The 15,928-nt window shown below is 38.0% G+C and overlaps 1 protein-coding gene across 3 annotated transcripts in view; it reads right to left on the reverse strand.

The window, feature by feature from the left end:
• Positions 1–953: 953 nt before the first annotated feature.
• LOC107136363 (transmembrane protein 45A-like) overlaps positions 954–15,928 on the reverse strand; it is a 66,439-nt gene continuing 51,464 nt past the window's right edge. For 2 of the 3 annotated variants that reach the window (XM_048803453.1, XM_015478581.2), the window contains exons 3-7: positions 15,507–15,699; positions 14,047–14,253; positions 12,533–12,717; positions 6,341–6,486; positions 955–1,471 (exon numbers count right to left, since the gene is read on the reverse strand). In XM_048803453.1, coding sequence (XP_048659410.1) covers positions 1,378–1,471; positions 6,341–6,486; positions 12,533–12,717; positions 14,047–14,253; positions 15,507–15,699 — 825 coding nt within the window. In that variant the 3' untranslated portion in view covers positions 955–1,377. Of the gene's footprint in view, positions 1,472–6,340; positions 6,487–12,532; positions 12,718–14,046; positions 14,254–15,506; positions 15,700–15,928 lie in introns of all 3 variants that reach the window. The other variant, XM_048803452.1, reaches the window with a different exon arrangement.

Raw genomic sequence — 15,928 nt, forward strand, 5'->3', positions numbered from 1 at the left:
CATTCTTTTGCCAGTCATAGAATCTTGCTGGACTAGAAGAGCACCCTGAGATCTAGGACACACGTAGGTCAGAACAGATGATCCCCAGAGAACTATGGCATGTGGGCATTTTCAAATGCCAGAGTGAACTAAGAAAACCTTTAGGCACCTGTTCTTTTCGAACCTTGTGTAACAAATGAATGTGTCTAGCTCTTGGGCCTGAGGAATCTGCTCACCTCTGTCTTCAGCGCCACTGTGATATGTACCAGACAGGGCAGCTTCTGCACTTGCCATGCTCTGGAATGCCAGGGGAGGCCTCAGGATTCACTTTGCCCACGTTTAGTTCCAGCTGCCCACAAGGCTGCCTCCTTTCCTCCACATTTGGGTCAGTCCTCTCCTGGGGACTCCTGCAGTCCTCCTCTCTTCTCTCATGGCAGAGACTGGGCTTTCTGACTGGCATTGTGTTAAGTTAGCTGTCCACATGCTTCCACTTTGAGATTCACGCAATGTGACAGCCAGAAAAAGGCCTGTGATGCAGTCAGTTACATTTCCTCACTTTAGAGAGGACATGGCGATTACTAGATACCTGGAGGCAGGTTAATGATTGAGAGGTATGAAGCCCACAATTGGGAAAGGACCCTGACTTCTGGCCCAGGTATTCTATGAAACCTTTTCCTTGCTTTAAGTCCTCACCTACTTTAACCCAGGGGGTGCAGGGTGACCCTTCTATGGTGTAATGACTTTTTACTCTTACAGCCAACACCACAACTCTCCTTTCCCAGTCTCTGGTGGTCTTGCAACCACGTGTACTGGGGACCATAGCTTTCATCTTGGGAAGATCACACAACTCAACAGGACATCTGATCTACATTTCCCAGGGGAGGACTCAGGTACTCCAGAGAGAGCTGTGTCACCAAAAGGAATTTCTGTGTCATTCAGCTTCTTGTGCATCACCTAAGGGTGAGGTGTAGCTCAATAACAAAAACAAGGATTTGAGGTAACTGCATTTATTTATTTCTCATTGCAGAAACAAGATAAACATTTATAGTTCTGTGTTCAACAAGTTAGAAATGGTAGCAAGGCCAGGAACCTTGAACATATCCACAGGCAAATAAAGCCAGTATGTTTCATATTATTGACATCAAATGATACATGATGTGAGAAAAGTCACTCTAGTCCCTGAATACCATGATGTGCATGATGTACAAATGAACTTACTACCCAAAGAATTTTCAAAGTTAAAGTACTAAAACTCCCATACTTTAACTAAATTAGAAATACAAACCACAGTCATCCTCTGCCTGTTGATCTCCAATAAAAGGTCAAGAAACAAAACCATGAGCAAAGACAATGCAAAAGTGAATAGGTTTATCTAGATAGACTAGATGCTCATCAAAATCACATCTCCTCTTCTGATTCTTGTTCTTGTTCAACATTTTTTAGGAGTCCAACTTCTGAAGGGCACTGTTTTTTAAGTCTAGATTTCACCAACCTGAGGAAACAGAAAACCATCTCTGTTAGATAATGTTTAAAATAAAAACTGAGGGTAGCATATATCTGTAATGCAACAACCACCAGATTTTTTTGTGTGTAAATAGGGGAAGCAACCCAAAAAGGAAGATTGTTTTTATTTGGCTTTAGAGTTACATGAACATGTTTGTAGATTAAATCAGGTTATAAGTAAAAAGATAAAAATGTGACTTTAAAATGTGGTATGTGATTGTTTAATTGGGCATCAGAAGATAACTTTGATCATTTCTAAAACAAACAAAAGAGAATCCCTGGCTTACAGCAAACCCAGATGAAACTGCTATCAGTGGTGCTTCTCCTTCATTGATTGTAAAAGCTATCAGTGATTGCAAAAGAGATGTCCACTCCTGTAAAGGAAAAGCAGGAAGACACCTCCTTCCCTAGGGCTAGCACCCAAGACAAGCCCCATGCCAAGTCTAGCCTAGAATTCAGCCCCCATGTCCCTTTCCAGAGACATATTTCTGTGTAGGGCAAAGGACACTCAACTGCATGTGATGGCCCTGTCCATGATGAATTAAGTTCAGAGAAGTTCTCTTCACCCCATGACCATGTTCATAGGTTAAGAGAATATAAACTGGGTTTGGGGGAAGTAGCGATGACAATGTTTGACACTCGAAGATCTGAAGCTTCTTAGTGGCAAAAGCCCCACAGGCTCTTCAGTATTCTGATGTTAAAGCAAAAGACTACTAATAAGAACTATGCCGAGCTTTTCAGGTGCATCAATAAAAGATAGCTTCCAAAAACACACAGAGTTATGCAAACAAATTTAACAAATCAAGTCATCAAAATCATTTTCCTTTTATGAAAAACTTCACTAGCCTACTCACATATTTATCCTTATTTTCTGCCTTTCTTCTTCTGATGAAATTCTGGTCTTTCCTGTCAATATGACATGGTTTTACCTGTGCTCTGGATCCCACTAAAGCTTTATAATAGAAGAAATGTTATCGTGTTTGCTCCCTAACCCCAGGCAGAGTCTGGACCACTGTCTGGTACATAAAAGTGCCTTGATACACATCTGGCAAGGTAATGCCCTTTGGGGTAATCTGCCAGGAGTTCACATCTCCCACATATTCACAGTGGTTGATTTTTCAGTCACTTCCAACTTAGCAGTGACTCCTCCAGCAAATAACAATAACTGAGCAGAATCATAGCGTCTGTTTGTTGAATTGAGAGCTAAGAAGAAAACCTGCTCAAAATCACTTGCCTTGGTGGACTACTGATGTTGCTCCCACTGTCCTCAACCCTTTTAAGTCGTGGCACTCATGAAAGGTTAATTGCTGTAACAAGTCAAAGGCATTATTTCCACATTGTACAACTTCAATACATGTGAAATGAAATGGATTAATCCAATAGTTTAGTTTCTGAAGACTCTCGTAGAAAATAAAATAATTCATGGCTGATTTTTACAAATTATGTCAAGGTAGAGAGACTAATGGCTCCTCCTATTACCTATTCCTCCTCTTTGAGTTGTACAGGATGTTGCTAAAAGCCAACAAGCTGAGGCTGTTAGACACCTTTATCAGGTGCCTGTAGTAGATTGAGAGATGTAGAATAAGGAAGAAGTAAAAAAACTTGCTGGCTACTAGAATGATGCAAATCCCAGGAACTCAGGTCAGTATATGTCCACATTTTTCCTCCCATATACTCTCTTTATTTAATATGAGAAAGATTAGAGCTGAGACAATGGGTGCATTTCCAGGAAACTCTCATATGAATGCATTCCAACATCTCTATTTTCTTCTTCAAAAAGGCTCATGTGAATCACTGCTTTAAAACCTGTCTATAAATGCCAATACTTCCTTAGCCATAGAGAGGGACTCTTAATTGAGAGGTGTTTAAATGTGAGATGCAGTTAAAGTTAAGTACATAATAGGATTCCCAAACAGATAGGTGTCACCTCTGAGCTATGATAAAAATACAGGCATAGGATTGGGTCAGGCAACCTTTGAACTATTGCTCTGGAAAACTGGGAAGTACAAGTTCATCTTTCAGAAATTTTGAGGATCAGTAGTTCCATAACATAGTCATGCTTCCATGGCAATCTTGGTGCTGTGTCAAACAGATTTTGATAAAATGTTCTGACACTTCGTGTCATCTCTGAGCTATGATAAAACTACAGGCATGGGATTGGGTCAGGCAACCTTTGAACTATTGCTCTGGAAAACTGGGAAATACAAGTTCATCTTTCAGAAATTTTGAGGATCAGTTCCATAACATAGTCATGCTTCCATGGCAATCTTGGTGTTGTGTCAAATAGATTTTGATAAAATGTTCTGATACTTCATCACTTGTGCACAAGTTCCAAATCACTCCATAGTCAATTCCAGACCAGTAGACTTGCAAGACTCCTTAGCCTGAAATTTAGGACTGGATTATCCAACCTCACTGAAAGGAAGCACTAAATATTCATGATATTTTAAGCAATTGCTTTAGTTTATATCACAATAGTTCAGAAAAACTGAACTCCTGGTCTTATTTTTCCAGGAGCAATATGAGAACAAAAACTGAAACGCATATAAAACATGATTTCTGAGAAAATGAAGCTTATATTTAAGAAGTTCTGAAACAGATCTATTAAAACAGTAACAAGTGTTTATTGAGCACCTACTCTATGTTTGACAATGTGTCAAGAAGTGTGGGAATATGAAAATAGTCTTTGTCACAAGGAGATACAATCTAGCTAGCTAATAAGACTAACACATTAGCTAGTAGTCAGCATCACCAGATAGGTCACAACTGTTAAAATATCTGGTGGAGATTAAAGTGATATAAAAACTCAGGAAAGAGAGATGAGCAAGGGCTAGAGGGATCACAGAAGCATCCATAAAAGAGATGGTTGTTTAATGTGGATATGCCAGGTGGAGAGAACTGCCTGGTCAAAAGGATTGGAATAGCATGCAGCAGGGAAAGGGAGAGGTGGAAAACTAAGAATGGAGATTCTGGTTTCCTGAGAACAGTAAGTGGATAAGAAGTTCATTAGACATCTGAAGGTTTCTGAAACAGAGAGAGACAGTGGTCTTGCTCTGAAGGGGAGCTGATATGAAGTAGAGAATTTCCTTGAATTCTGGCACTATTCCAGAAAACTGCCCTGCCCCTAAGGAAATGAGGTCCAGGTGTCAGCCTAGAATAACAATAATGGAAGAAGTCAAGTTTCACTCAGTGGCAGAGCCCACCTTAACAAAGAGCTCATCATATCTGGGGTAGTAAAATAGTAGCAGTAGAAAGCAGACAATGAGAGAGCAGAATCTCTGGGCACCCAAAGCATCTCAGATCTCTCACTGTAGATGTCTTCTCCTGGAAGCCCATCAAAGACATCTTGGAGCTAGGCAAAGGAAGTTTCATGAATCAGAACCCTAGCGCCAGAGCCACTTCAGCAATAAAGCACAAAGAATCACAGAGCAGGAGGGGTGGCCTGGGACCCATGTCTAAAGAGAGTGAAAAGCTGGTTCCAGCAGAGGCTGAGACCCCACCAAGCTTATAGGCAGCGACTGCATTCTAGAAATCTGGAGAAACTGCTAGATGTGTAGTATCCCACAAGGTAGCACTATCCACATATGGATAATTGGATTAACTAAAATTAAATGTGGACCTAGCCCCAATTCACATGCTCAGTAACTAGTGGCTACCATATTGAACACTGCATATATAGAGCTCTGAAGGGATAGAACATTTCAATCAGCACTAAAGTCTGAAGGATGAGGTGATAGATACAGCCTTCATAGCTGGTAACTGGGATCAACCAATTGTGACTTGGCACTAACTACCTTATAAAGAGGAACCCTAAACACCCCATCCTTATTCCTACCTATTTTCAAGCTGCAACTTAACTTCCAATGGTGAGGAGCCTTCCCTGAGCTCCAGCGGTGTTTTATTCTTCCACTATTTCCATTTGTTGTATTGCATTTCAATTGTCTCTCTCTAATTTAGTCCTAACTAGCGCACTAAAAATTTCTCATAGGCATCATCTATACCTCATTCTTTGTATACCAAACAGGAAGGAGAAGAAAGAGCAGGAAGAGGTGAGCAAAAACAACAAGAAAACAATAACACTTATTGAGTTCTTATTATGCCTTAAGCAGCTTAAATACATGATCTCATTTAGGTTATTGTCATTATCCCAATTTTGCAAACAAGATGACAGACATATTGTGATTAAATAATTGATCTGAAAGTTACATGGTTATATTGTATGCATGTACAAATATGTAATAACAAATCCCACCATTATGTACAACTATAGTGCACCAATGAAAAAATATGGAAAAAATAATTGGCCTGACTAATGAACTAATAGGCAGGAGAAATAGGAATACATATTCTGTTATATTGCTCCTTACCTGTTCATGGAATGTTGTATCAGGATTCTTATAAAATAAGTGTATCATTCACTGTTTAGAAATATTACAGTCAATGCCAAGTTAACCAGGCATTCAAATTTAATGGGACTCATATGAGTTGGTCAAAAAATGGCTCCAAGCTTAAGAAATGCTATAATTTAAGGGTGCATGCATAAGTAAATGGAGGAATCACTGCAGGTGGGAAAGAGGGAACAGCATACACAAAGACGTGGAGACTCAGAACAGTGGGCATGACACTGGTGCATGGGTCAAAGGCACAGCAGAGATACTCTTGAGCTATTCCAACTGTTAAACCAACCATATTCTTTCTATTGGCAATTTATACTTACAGACAATTTTCTGCAATGCTACCCTGTCTTATGGGATTGTAAGGAATAAAATACCTTTTGAATTTTAAGTTCAACACTATCAAGTCTTGATGGTCATATATCAAGGAATGGAACTTTCATAAACAAAATTCATTAACTTACCAGGTGATAAAAGCATAATTCGCTCCAATGACAATGAAAGCCAATGCATAAAGCCAACAAAAGCCTACAGAGAGAAGCATGATGTTGTCATGATCTAGCAGATCCCATGCAGTACGTCCACCAGGGGGAAACAGGACAAAACCAATCTGTAATTTAAAATAAAAAGCACACATTAAAATAATGAACCATATTCCCAAAGATTGTGCACTTCACAATGCCTGACAACTAAGATAACTCCCATTATCTCCAATGTCACAGAGAAAACATTAGATGTTTCTGCCTGTCTTAATAATACTGACAATATCTACCAAGTCACAGTTTTGAAAAAAATTAAAAGGACATTTAATGATCAATTTTCAGAATATGAACAGAGATCATCTTTGAGGATGGGTGGTCTTTCAGAATGTCCTAGGCTTCTATATTGTACAGTTTCATAATGCTATTTCAAGATTAGAGTGCAAAAAGGCTTTAAAATAAATAAATGCCCACAGATTATACTCAATGGTGAAAAACCAAATACTTTCCACCTAAGATCAGGAATAATACAAAGTTGTCTGCTTTCATCACTTCTAGTCATCATTTTACTAAAAAATTCCAATCTGAGCAATTAGATAAGAAAAATAAACAGAAGATATTTTTTGGAAAGGAAGAAGTAAAACTATCCATATTTACAAATGACATACTATCATGTATAGGAAATCCCAAAGAACCTACCCCCCCAAAAAAACAATTAAAGCTAATAAATGAGTTTTACAAATACAAAATCAACATACAAAAATAGTTGTATTTTTACACACAATGAACAACCCCAAAATGAAATTAAGAAAACTATTACCCTTACAATAGCACTGAAAAAGAGTAGGATGCTTAGGAATAACTTTAATCAAGGAGTCACATGCCTGGGGAAGTAATTTGGTGGTAGAGCACTTGCCTAGCATGCAAGAGGCCTTGGGATCAATCCCATCACCTCAAAAAAAAAAAAAAATCAAAGAGGTTCAGGACTTGTACATCAAAAACTATACAACAACATTGAAAGAAATCAAAGATCTAAAGTAATGAAAGTTATCTCATATTCATGAACTGGAAAGCTTCATACTATTGAGATTGAAATGCCACCTAAAGCAATCTACAGATTCAATGCAATCCCTATCAAAATTCCAATGGCCTTTTTTGCATAAATAAAAAAAGTTGATCTGAAAATTCACAGGGAATTTCGAGGAATCCAGGATAACTGAAAACAAAAAGAAAAACCAATCAAAACAAAAACCTTGAAAAAAGAAAACCAGGGGCTGGGGTTATGGCTCAATGGCACAGCGCTTGCCTCACACATGCCAGGCAAGCGCGCTATCACTTGAGCCACATCCTGAGCCCCTCAGTTGGTTTTTGACAAGGTGTCAAAGTCATTCAACTTTTGTCTTTCTTAAAGGCAAGGCAAGTCTGAGTTTTAGTTTGGACTCAGAATCTGAGCAGTCATGGGAATAATCTCTGAGGGGAAGTGGGGTTAGTAGAGCTAAGAGAAGCAAAGGAAACCATTGTCCCAAGTAGAGAGAAGAGAGAAGTGAGGACAAGAGATGCAGCTTCCTCATCCCCAGATTGTCCCCCACGCTGTCAGGAGGATGAGAAGCTTGGAAGTGACAAAGTACTAAATGAGCTATTGATATATCCTCCCACACAGACACTGGGAAAATGTGACTCATGGAATTAAGGGTCATGAAAGATTTTCTTTTTAGTTTTGAAATTGCATGATGTGACCAAGTTATTGAGAAAGCATTTTAAATGTAATGTGTGGTATGGAAAGGAAACCATTTTTTGTAGGCTGGGAAGAAAATTCCCCTGTCTGCAGATTATACAATCGTTTAAATATGAGTTATTAAAAAAACTAGCCACCCTGAACACTGGTCTCATGCAGTTCACATCTACTTACATAGGGTTCCAAGATTCCAGGTGGGTACTTCCTCTGATCTGTCTATATATAGTTTATGTTTTAGTATTGACCATACTTAGAGAAAAAATATGGTGAAAAGCAAATCACAACATAATATTGTTAGCTTAAGTCTTGGCCATAAATATATACCACACATACCAACAAGACATGAAAACATAATAAATTTACCTACATTTCTAGATATTTTTGTTTCAGAGGAATCCAAGAATTGGAAAGTTACATTACTTCCTATCATTGTGTGTGTTTGTGTTGTATTAAACATTCACTCTTCTTTAAAGCTGCAAAATCATTTGGCTGGTCACCAAACAGGAAACTTGTCTAGACCTATTGGCAGGTGGGAAAACCTCCAAGTAATCAAAAGACTTTAACATTGTAGCTCTTCCTTGGAAAAGCATTGGGGAAAACATGAAAATATTATTTCTCTACCAAAAGAGCCAAGATTAAGCTGACTTATTCTCAGTTGAGATATAACACAGCTTATTCCTTCAGATTCTAAACATAATTAATCATTAATTGTTAACTGAATATTAGTTACTTTGATTAATTTTACTATTATCTTTATAATTCTATTCTTCAAGTCTCTGAGTTTTCTCTCTTGCTTTTACTATTTTTCTTATTTGAATATAAATATCTTTAAAGAAATTGATCTAGTAAATATATGTACCCTATAATTTGGATCTTAAATGCCCCCCAAAGGTCCATGTGGTAAAGGCTTGCTTCCAGGGTGGGGCTATTGGGAGATGGTGGAAGCTTTAGGATGTAGAACCTAGTAGGAGGTCTTTAGGTCACCAAGGGGCTTATCCTCAAGGGGGGTTGTTGAACCCCAATCCCTTCTTTGTCTCTCTTCCACTTCCCAACCATGAGATAACTGATCTTGCTCCATTACATGCTTCCATCATGATGTACTGCCTCACCACAGCCCTAGAAGCAGCAGGGCCAAAACAAGTTGTAGACTTCAACTTCAGAAACCCCAGGTCAAAATAAACCTTTATCTTTACAGGTTGATCATCTCAGGCATTTGTTATAGCAATGTAAAATTGATTCATACAATATAGAATTCTGAACCCAACAAAGAATAGGTATATTTTCTTTTCAAATACATAGAGTATCCACTACCACTGACATCAGACTATGTCCCAAAGGAAGTCTTAATGAGACTCAAAACATAATTTCTGACCCCGGAGAAATTAAATTAGAAATGAATAAAAAGAATGGGTTTGGAAACTTAAAAGTGCACTCCTAGGGCTGGGAGTATATCTTAGTGGTAGGGTGCATACCTAACAAACACAAAGCCCTGAGTTTGATACCACACACACACACACACACACACACACGGCAATCCTAAATAACTCATAAGTTGTAAGGGAAAGTACGTGGAAATGTCAATATTCAAAATTGCGCAAACAGGAAAGCTGGACCATTTGACCCAGCTATCGCCCTCCTCGGACTATTCCGTGAGGATCTTAAAAGAGTGTACTATAGGGATACTGCCACATCAATGATCATAGCGGCACAATTCACAATAGCTAGACTGTGGAACCAACCTAGATGCCCTTCAATAGATGAATGGATAAAAAAAATGTGGCATCTATACACAATGGAGTACTACGCAGCAATAAAAAATGACAAAATCATAGAATTTGCAGGGAAATGGATGGCATTAGAGCAGATTATGCTAAGCGAAGCTAGCCAATCCTTAAAAAACAAATGCCAAATGTCTTCTTTGATATAAAGAGAGCAACTAAGAACAGAACAGGGAGGAAGAGCATGAGGAAAAGATTAACATTAAACAAAGACGAGTGGGGGGAGAGAAAGGGAGAGAGAAGGGAAAGCATATGGAAATGGTAGGAGACCCTCAATGTTACACAAAATTACATAGAAGAGGATGTGAGGGGAAAGGGGGGGAAACAAGGGAGAGAATTGAACAACAGCAGATGAGGTAGAGAGGGATGATGGGAGGGGAGGGGAGGGGGGATAGTAGGGGAAAGGAAAGGTAGCAGAATACAACAGTCACTAATATGCCATTATGTAAAAATGTGAGTGTGTAGCCGATGTGATTCTGCAATTTGTATTTGGGGTAAAAATGGGAGTTCATAACCCAATTGAGTCAAATGTATGAAAGATGATATATCATGAGCTTTGTAATGTTTTGAACAACCAATAAAAAAATATTTAAAAAAATTGCCCAAACAGGAAGTTATAGTACTATACAGAGGGAAATTCATAGCTGTAAATGTGTTTTTTTTAAATAGAAAAGATTAAAAATAAATGAGATGAGAAACATACTAAAAAAAACTAGGAAAAGAAAAGTAAAAGCTTACAACAAAGCAAAAACTGAAAATAAGAAATTGACGAATTCACAATTATAATATAAAACTTTAACAGCCACATCAATGTTTATAGCAGCATAATTCACAATAACTAAACTATGGAGCCAACCTAGATGCCCTTCAGTAGATGAATGGATAAAAAAAATGTGGCATATATACACAATGGAATTTTACTCAGCAATAAGAGAGAATAAAATCATGGCATTTGCAGGTAAATGCATGGCGTTGGAGAAGATAATGCTAAGTGAAGTTAGCCAATCCCAAAAAAACAAATGCCAAATGTTTTCTCTGATATAAGGAGACTGATTCAGAGATAAATCCGAAGGAAAACAATTAAGAATATAGACTCTACAAACAACACAACTTAAAGAGTTCCAAGAGCCTGACTTCATCCCAGAACACACTCACAACTGTTTGCTCTGAACCTGAACCCGGCAGACCTGGAGCTCATCGCTGTTCCTCATGTGCGTTCCTATTCTGCGTCTGGACCACAAGGATTCTTGCCCTGTTTTTGTTCATTTGACTCACCCATAGTTAGATGTTTTTGGTTTGTTTTTTTTTAATTTTCTTCTTCATTCATTATTTTTCTTTTTTTTTTATTTTCTAGAAGTTTTTTAAAAAATATTTTATCTGTCATTGTTGTTTCTGTGCAGCAGATCAGATACTCTGAGTCATGAACTCACTGTGTCTTCTCAGGTACAAGTTATCTCTTTCTAAAACATTTCTTTTAAATTTATTTTTGAAACTATTATGCATGCACATAATAAAACATTCCAATCAAGAGGTGTAGAGTACATAACAGTGTTTTATGTGCAATTCTATTTACCCAGTTTACCTTCCCAGTAAATGATAAGTAATCTAACAAGACAATTTCTGTATGTTAGCTGGTTAAAGTTATCAGTTATCAATTTTATCACATTATAGGGCATTTGTCATTTTTTTGATAAAATTTTTCTTCAAAAAAACCCATGAATCTAGGCTCCTCCCTACCAGCCTCTGCTCCAATAGCCCTTCTACTCCCTCACATATTTAAATACCACAGCTGTCAGATCCTGTTTTGACCTTATTTTTCTTCCCCTCACCTACCAATGCTTCTTTACTGTGAAGTGCAAATCCCTGAAACAACTTCATCATGTCATGTCCCTGCTCTCTGGCAACTTAACATCTCTTCTGAGAGGGCTTCCCTAATTAAAACACATTTTGCATCCATTCAAGACTTTCTTTACATATACATATGTATATTGGATTATGGTTTATTAGTCTCTACAAAATATATATGCACTGATTGGAAATGATAAATTTCAACAATGCACTGAGATTAAGGAGTGAACATCATAAAATAGAAAGAGCCTGGGATTTGGGGTCAGACAAATCCAGATTTATATCTTAGCTCCAATATTGTGTGAACCTGAGAAAGTAACCAGGTCTCTCTGAATCTTCCTATTGGTAAATTTGACACGATATCAGCTAACTTACAGATTGTTGTGCAAACAGAGTAAAATACAGTGTGTAAAAATTCAGTACAGTAGCCAATAGATAGTTGTTACTCAATAAATAATAGTTTCCTATTTCCTGCCTTCCATATGTTCCTAAGCTCAGTAACCATTAGGCTGTAATTTGCTGTAGCATGGGGATCTGCTTTTGACTAACAGCATTTGCTCAGAGTTCCTACATAAAAGATATTTATGTGTGTGAGGAAGAGGTGCATACCCTACTTCCTGCCCAGCTGCTCTGACAATAACTCTACCAGAGCTGCTGTGCCAACCAAATAACTTGCCTTCTCAGAGACCCACATTTTCACTAGAGACAGCACAGTGGAGGGAAGTGACTGGAGGTCTAGGAGAAAATGCCCCATTAAATGAGGACAGAAGTTATAGGCAGAGATGTCTGGTAGATTAGCTGGAGACCCTTACTCACCTGCCAGAACCAGCTCCCCTGTAGCAGGACGAAGCTTGACCGCAGGAGTTCCAGAAGTATATTTTTCTGTGTGAGGAACTCAATGAAGGCCATCAGGCCTGTCAAAAAGCTGACGAGGACCAGCAGCTGGTGCACAAAGATGTCCAGCATTTCCCGGCCATGAGTGTGGTTGTAGAAGATAAAAGCTAATAGAGGGAGGGGAACAGTTTGTCTTTGTCAATGAAACCAAATGCTGCCCACCGCTTGTCTCACTCCCTCTCTCTGCCCATAGAATTTTCTATACACACACAATTGTCCAAAAGAGCATGTCCCCACTGCTTCCCACAGGAATGCATTCTTGCATTTTCAGAGTCATTGTTGCCTTTTCAGAATGGAATATTTGAAATCTAATACTTTCCCTTCCCCAACCTTTACTCTGTCCTCTAACACACCATGACATTCTCCACTAACTATATTTCAAAGCATCATCTAAACAAGATGATGAATAATAAATATGATAGGGCAGAGAGCTGTAATTAAGGTGACTACAGAGAAGAGCAGGCTGAAGCTGAAGCCTTGCTCTGAGGAACCAGCTCAGGGAAGAAAGAAACACATCCATAAATCACAAGGGTGGACCTTCCAGGTATGACAAGTTCCCAAGACATAGTAACTAACTGCATTTTTCATTCCATGAACAAATTCCAGCTTCATCTTAGTCATTTTCATCAGATGTTTGTTCCAAACATAGCAACACCTGGAAAGAACAAGAACCACGCTTCTGGTTGTTGGCACCCATCTTTCATCCAGTCCTGTTCTATAGAGGATTAAGCAGAAGTCCTCATCTTCAGATGTGGGAGGCAAGGGCAGCAGTTAGGGTGTAACCAACTTCTAATCATTTGGGACTTTTGTTGTTCTGTAATCAATCTATTTCTTACATGTGCAATAAAAAAAATCCCTGAACATTTGCTTTCTCCTTTTTCCACATAGTAAACTGGGAAAACAACTGAATAAAACATATTGTTTTTCAATAACCACTCAAAATTAGGACCTCATATTTTTATGTGACTGAATTTTTGGACCTACTTATCACATAATTGCAGAGTTTTATTTCATTAATATTTTTAAAGGTAGTTAGTAGACAGTGAAAGCTGTTCTGTGGTGAGTTGCTGCCCCATATCAGGATATCTATGCTCCTCTATGCTGAGTTCAGTTTTCATTCATAAAAGTAGAAATAATAATTTCCGGGACAACCAAGAGATAATGAAACACTGTAGGTGGTTCTTTAAGACAGATGTGAAATATGAATAAAGCACATTTGAATGACTATGCTTGCCCAGTTCTAAGTGAGTCAGTAAGGAAGGTCTTTGGCAACCTACATAGGACACCAAAATACATTATGAACAATCACATCAAGATACCCATCAATCACAGTTGCACCAAGACAGCAAAGATGTATTATTATAAAAGGTTACACTAATTATTACCATAAATGCCCAATAATAGAGAAAGATTTAGAAAAAAATACTCATTCTTACACTCCACAAAGAAGGCATTTGACATCATTAACTTGATTAAGGAGACTGGAATTGAACTGACGGTGGAACATAAGATGCTGGCCACACCCAGTAGTCCAAAGAAGAAATATAGGGTCAAGTGTTGCAAACGCAGCACTCGTTTCCATGGGCTTTCGTTGTGTATGATCAGGTGGGGCCCTCCAGCAAAAAACTGTAGACCAATTATACCTGTAGAGAAATATATTACAGTTTTAGCAACCCTCTCTGTAGCTTTGTCTAGCATGCATGAAGATGCAGAAGGATTTTCCCATTGACTATTGCAATCTGATGTCCTGTTATGACAATGATTCCTCTCTCTAGACTGTTGCCTAAAAGCTTAACACTAGAGCTTTACCCTTGTTTTAAAACTTCAAATGCTGGTTTGGATCAATTTTAGTCACAGACAATTATATGAATCAAACAACTATTTCAGTTCTACAATGCTGATGATTTGAGTTCAACTATCTATTCTTGTCTAACAAAGTAAATCCTGAATGATTTAGGGTTTCGGATTTACCAGATCAGTCTTATAAAGGCTGATTACTTTCTTCCTAGATACTACATCTTTGGGTAGCTGCCACAAAGTAGGGAGTTATCCTTGGTTCCCAATAAAAATGCTCAAGAGTTCAGCTTTTCTCCAACTAAGGATAACGGAGAAGGCCCAGACAGAGCATATAGTTAGTTCAGTTATTCAAACATTAACATTAGAGATGCTACCTTATTTGTTAATCTATAGAATTTGGCAAGGAAATCTCTCTATTTGGAAATAGTTACTCTGTAATTTGATAGTCATAGTAAAGCCTTGTATCATGAATAAACTGTGAAAAAAAATCTAATGGGAAAATGGGAGGTTTTACCTTTTATGGAGGAGAGACTGCAGTGAACTCCAGAAACACAGAACACTTCATGGAATCCTCATGGGCAATGGGAAGTTCTTAGAAGCTATCTGCCCTAACCTCCTCCAATTCAGGAAAAAAAAAAAAAAAAAAAAAAAAAAGGACGAATGCATGAAGCAAGGTCTTTCTCAGCCTTGAACTCTCTCTACAGCTGATCAGCAACAATTTATCATTGAAACTTTCCCATGAACGCTTGATTATTTTGGTGTCGCATCCAAAATGGTTTCTGATTGGGCTTGTTCTTTCAAGGCTTATAACAATTCATTTAAAAGTATTTCAGAGGCTCCAATCCATTCTATAAAGAAGATTCACTTTGGCTGAGTAGGCAAATGAACTACCATGATGAATTCATTAAGAAATACGCTTTTGTATTAACACGAATTATCACCTAACAAATTATATCAGATAGAATACATTTAGAATATATATTGAGAGATGTTTTGAATACAAAATTCACTTTAGCAATTTCTTAACTTTTGTTGAATATTCTCTTGGCACATGAAAATATCCAGAAGGAGAAACAGAACACATAAATGATCCACTCACCAATCAATGTCATGGTAACTACTGCAATTCCCTCCAAAAATTCTAATCGCTGGAATAATGCTTTGGATCCGAGGTAGCAGGTCTGCTTATGCTTTTTGCAGACATACTTCAAAATACTCTTTGTACTCCACCAAAGACCGATGACAAAGAAGAAGACTCCAGGGAGGGCATGACCTGGGAAATCCCCAATGACCTATAAAGTGAAGAACAAACAGAAGAAGACATTTCATTTTGGGAACTTGGCCCAAACATCTCCTTTTCCTGTAGAATATACTGACTTCTGATGATCATGGGTACATAGCAGATCCCACTAGAATATCCACAATACCAATAAAAGATAATAAAAATTTGCATTAACACACCGTGTATTAGGCATTAGGTCAAGTGTTTTACATGCCATTTCTAATTTAATTTTTGAAACA

Source organism: Marmota marmota, unplaced genomic scaffold (genome assembly GCF_001458135.2).
Source record: "Marmota marmota marmota unplaced genomic scaffold, marMar, whole genome shotgun sequence".
Classification (NCBI taxonomy): Eukaryota; Metazoa; Chordata; class Mammalia; order Rodentia; family Sciuridae; genus Marmota; species Marmota marmota.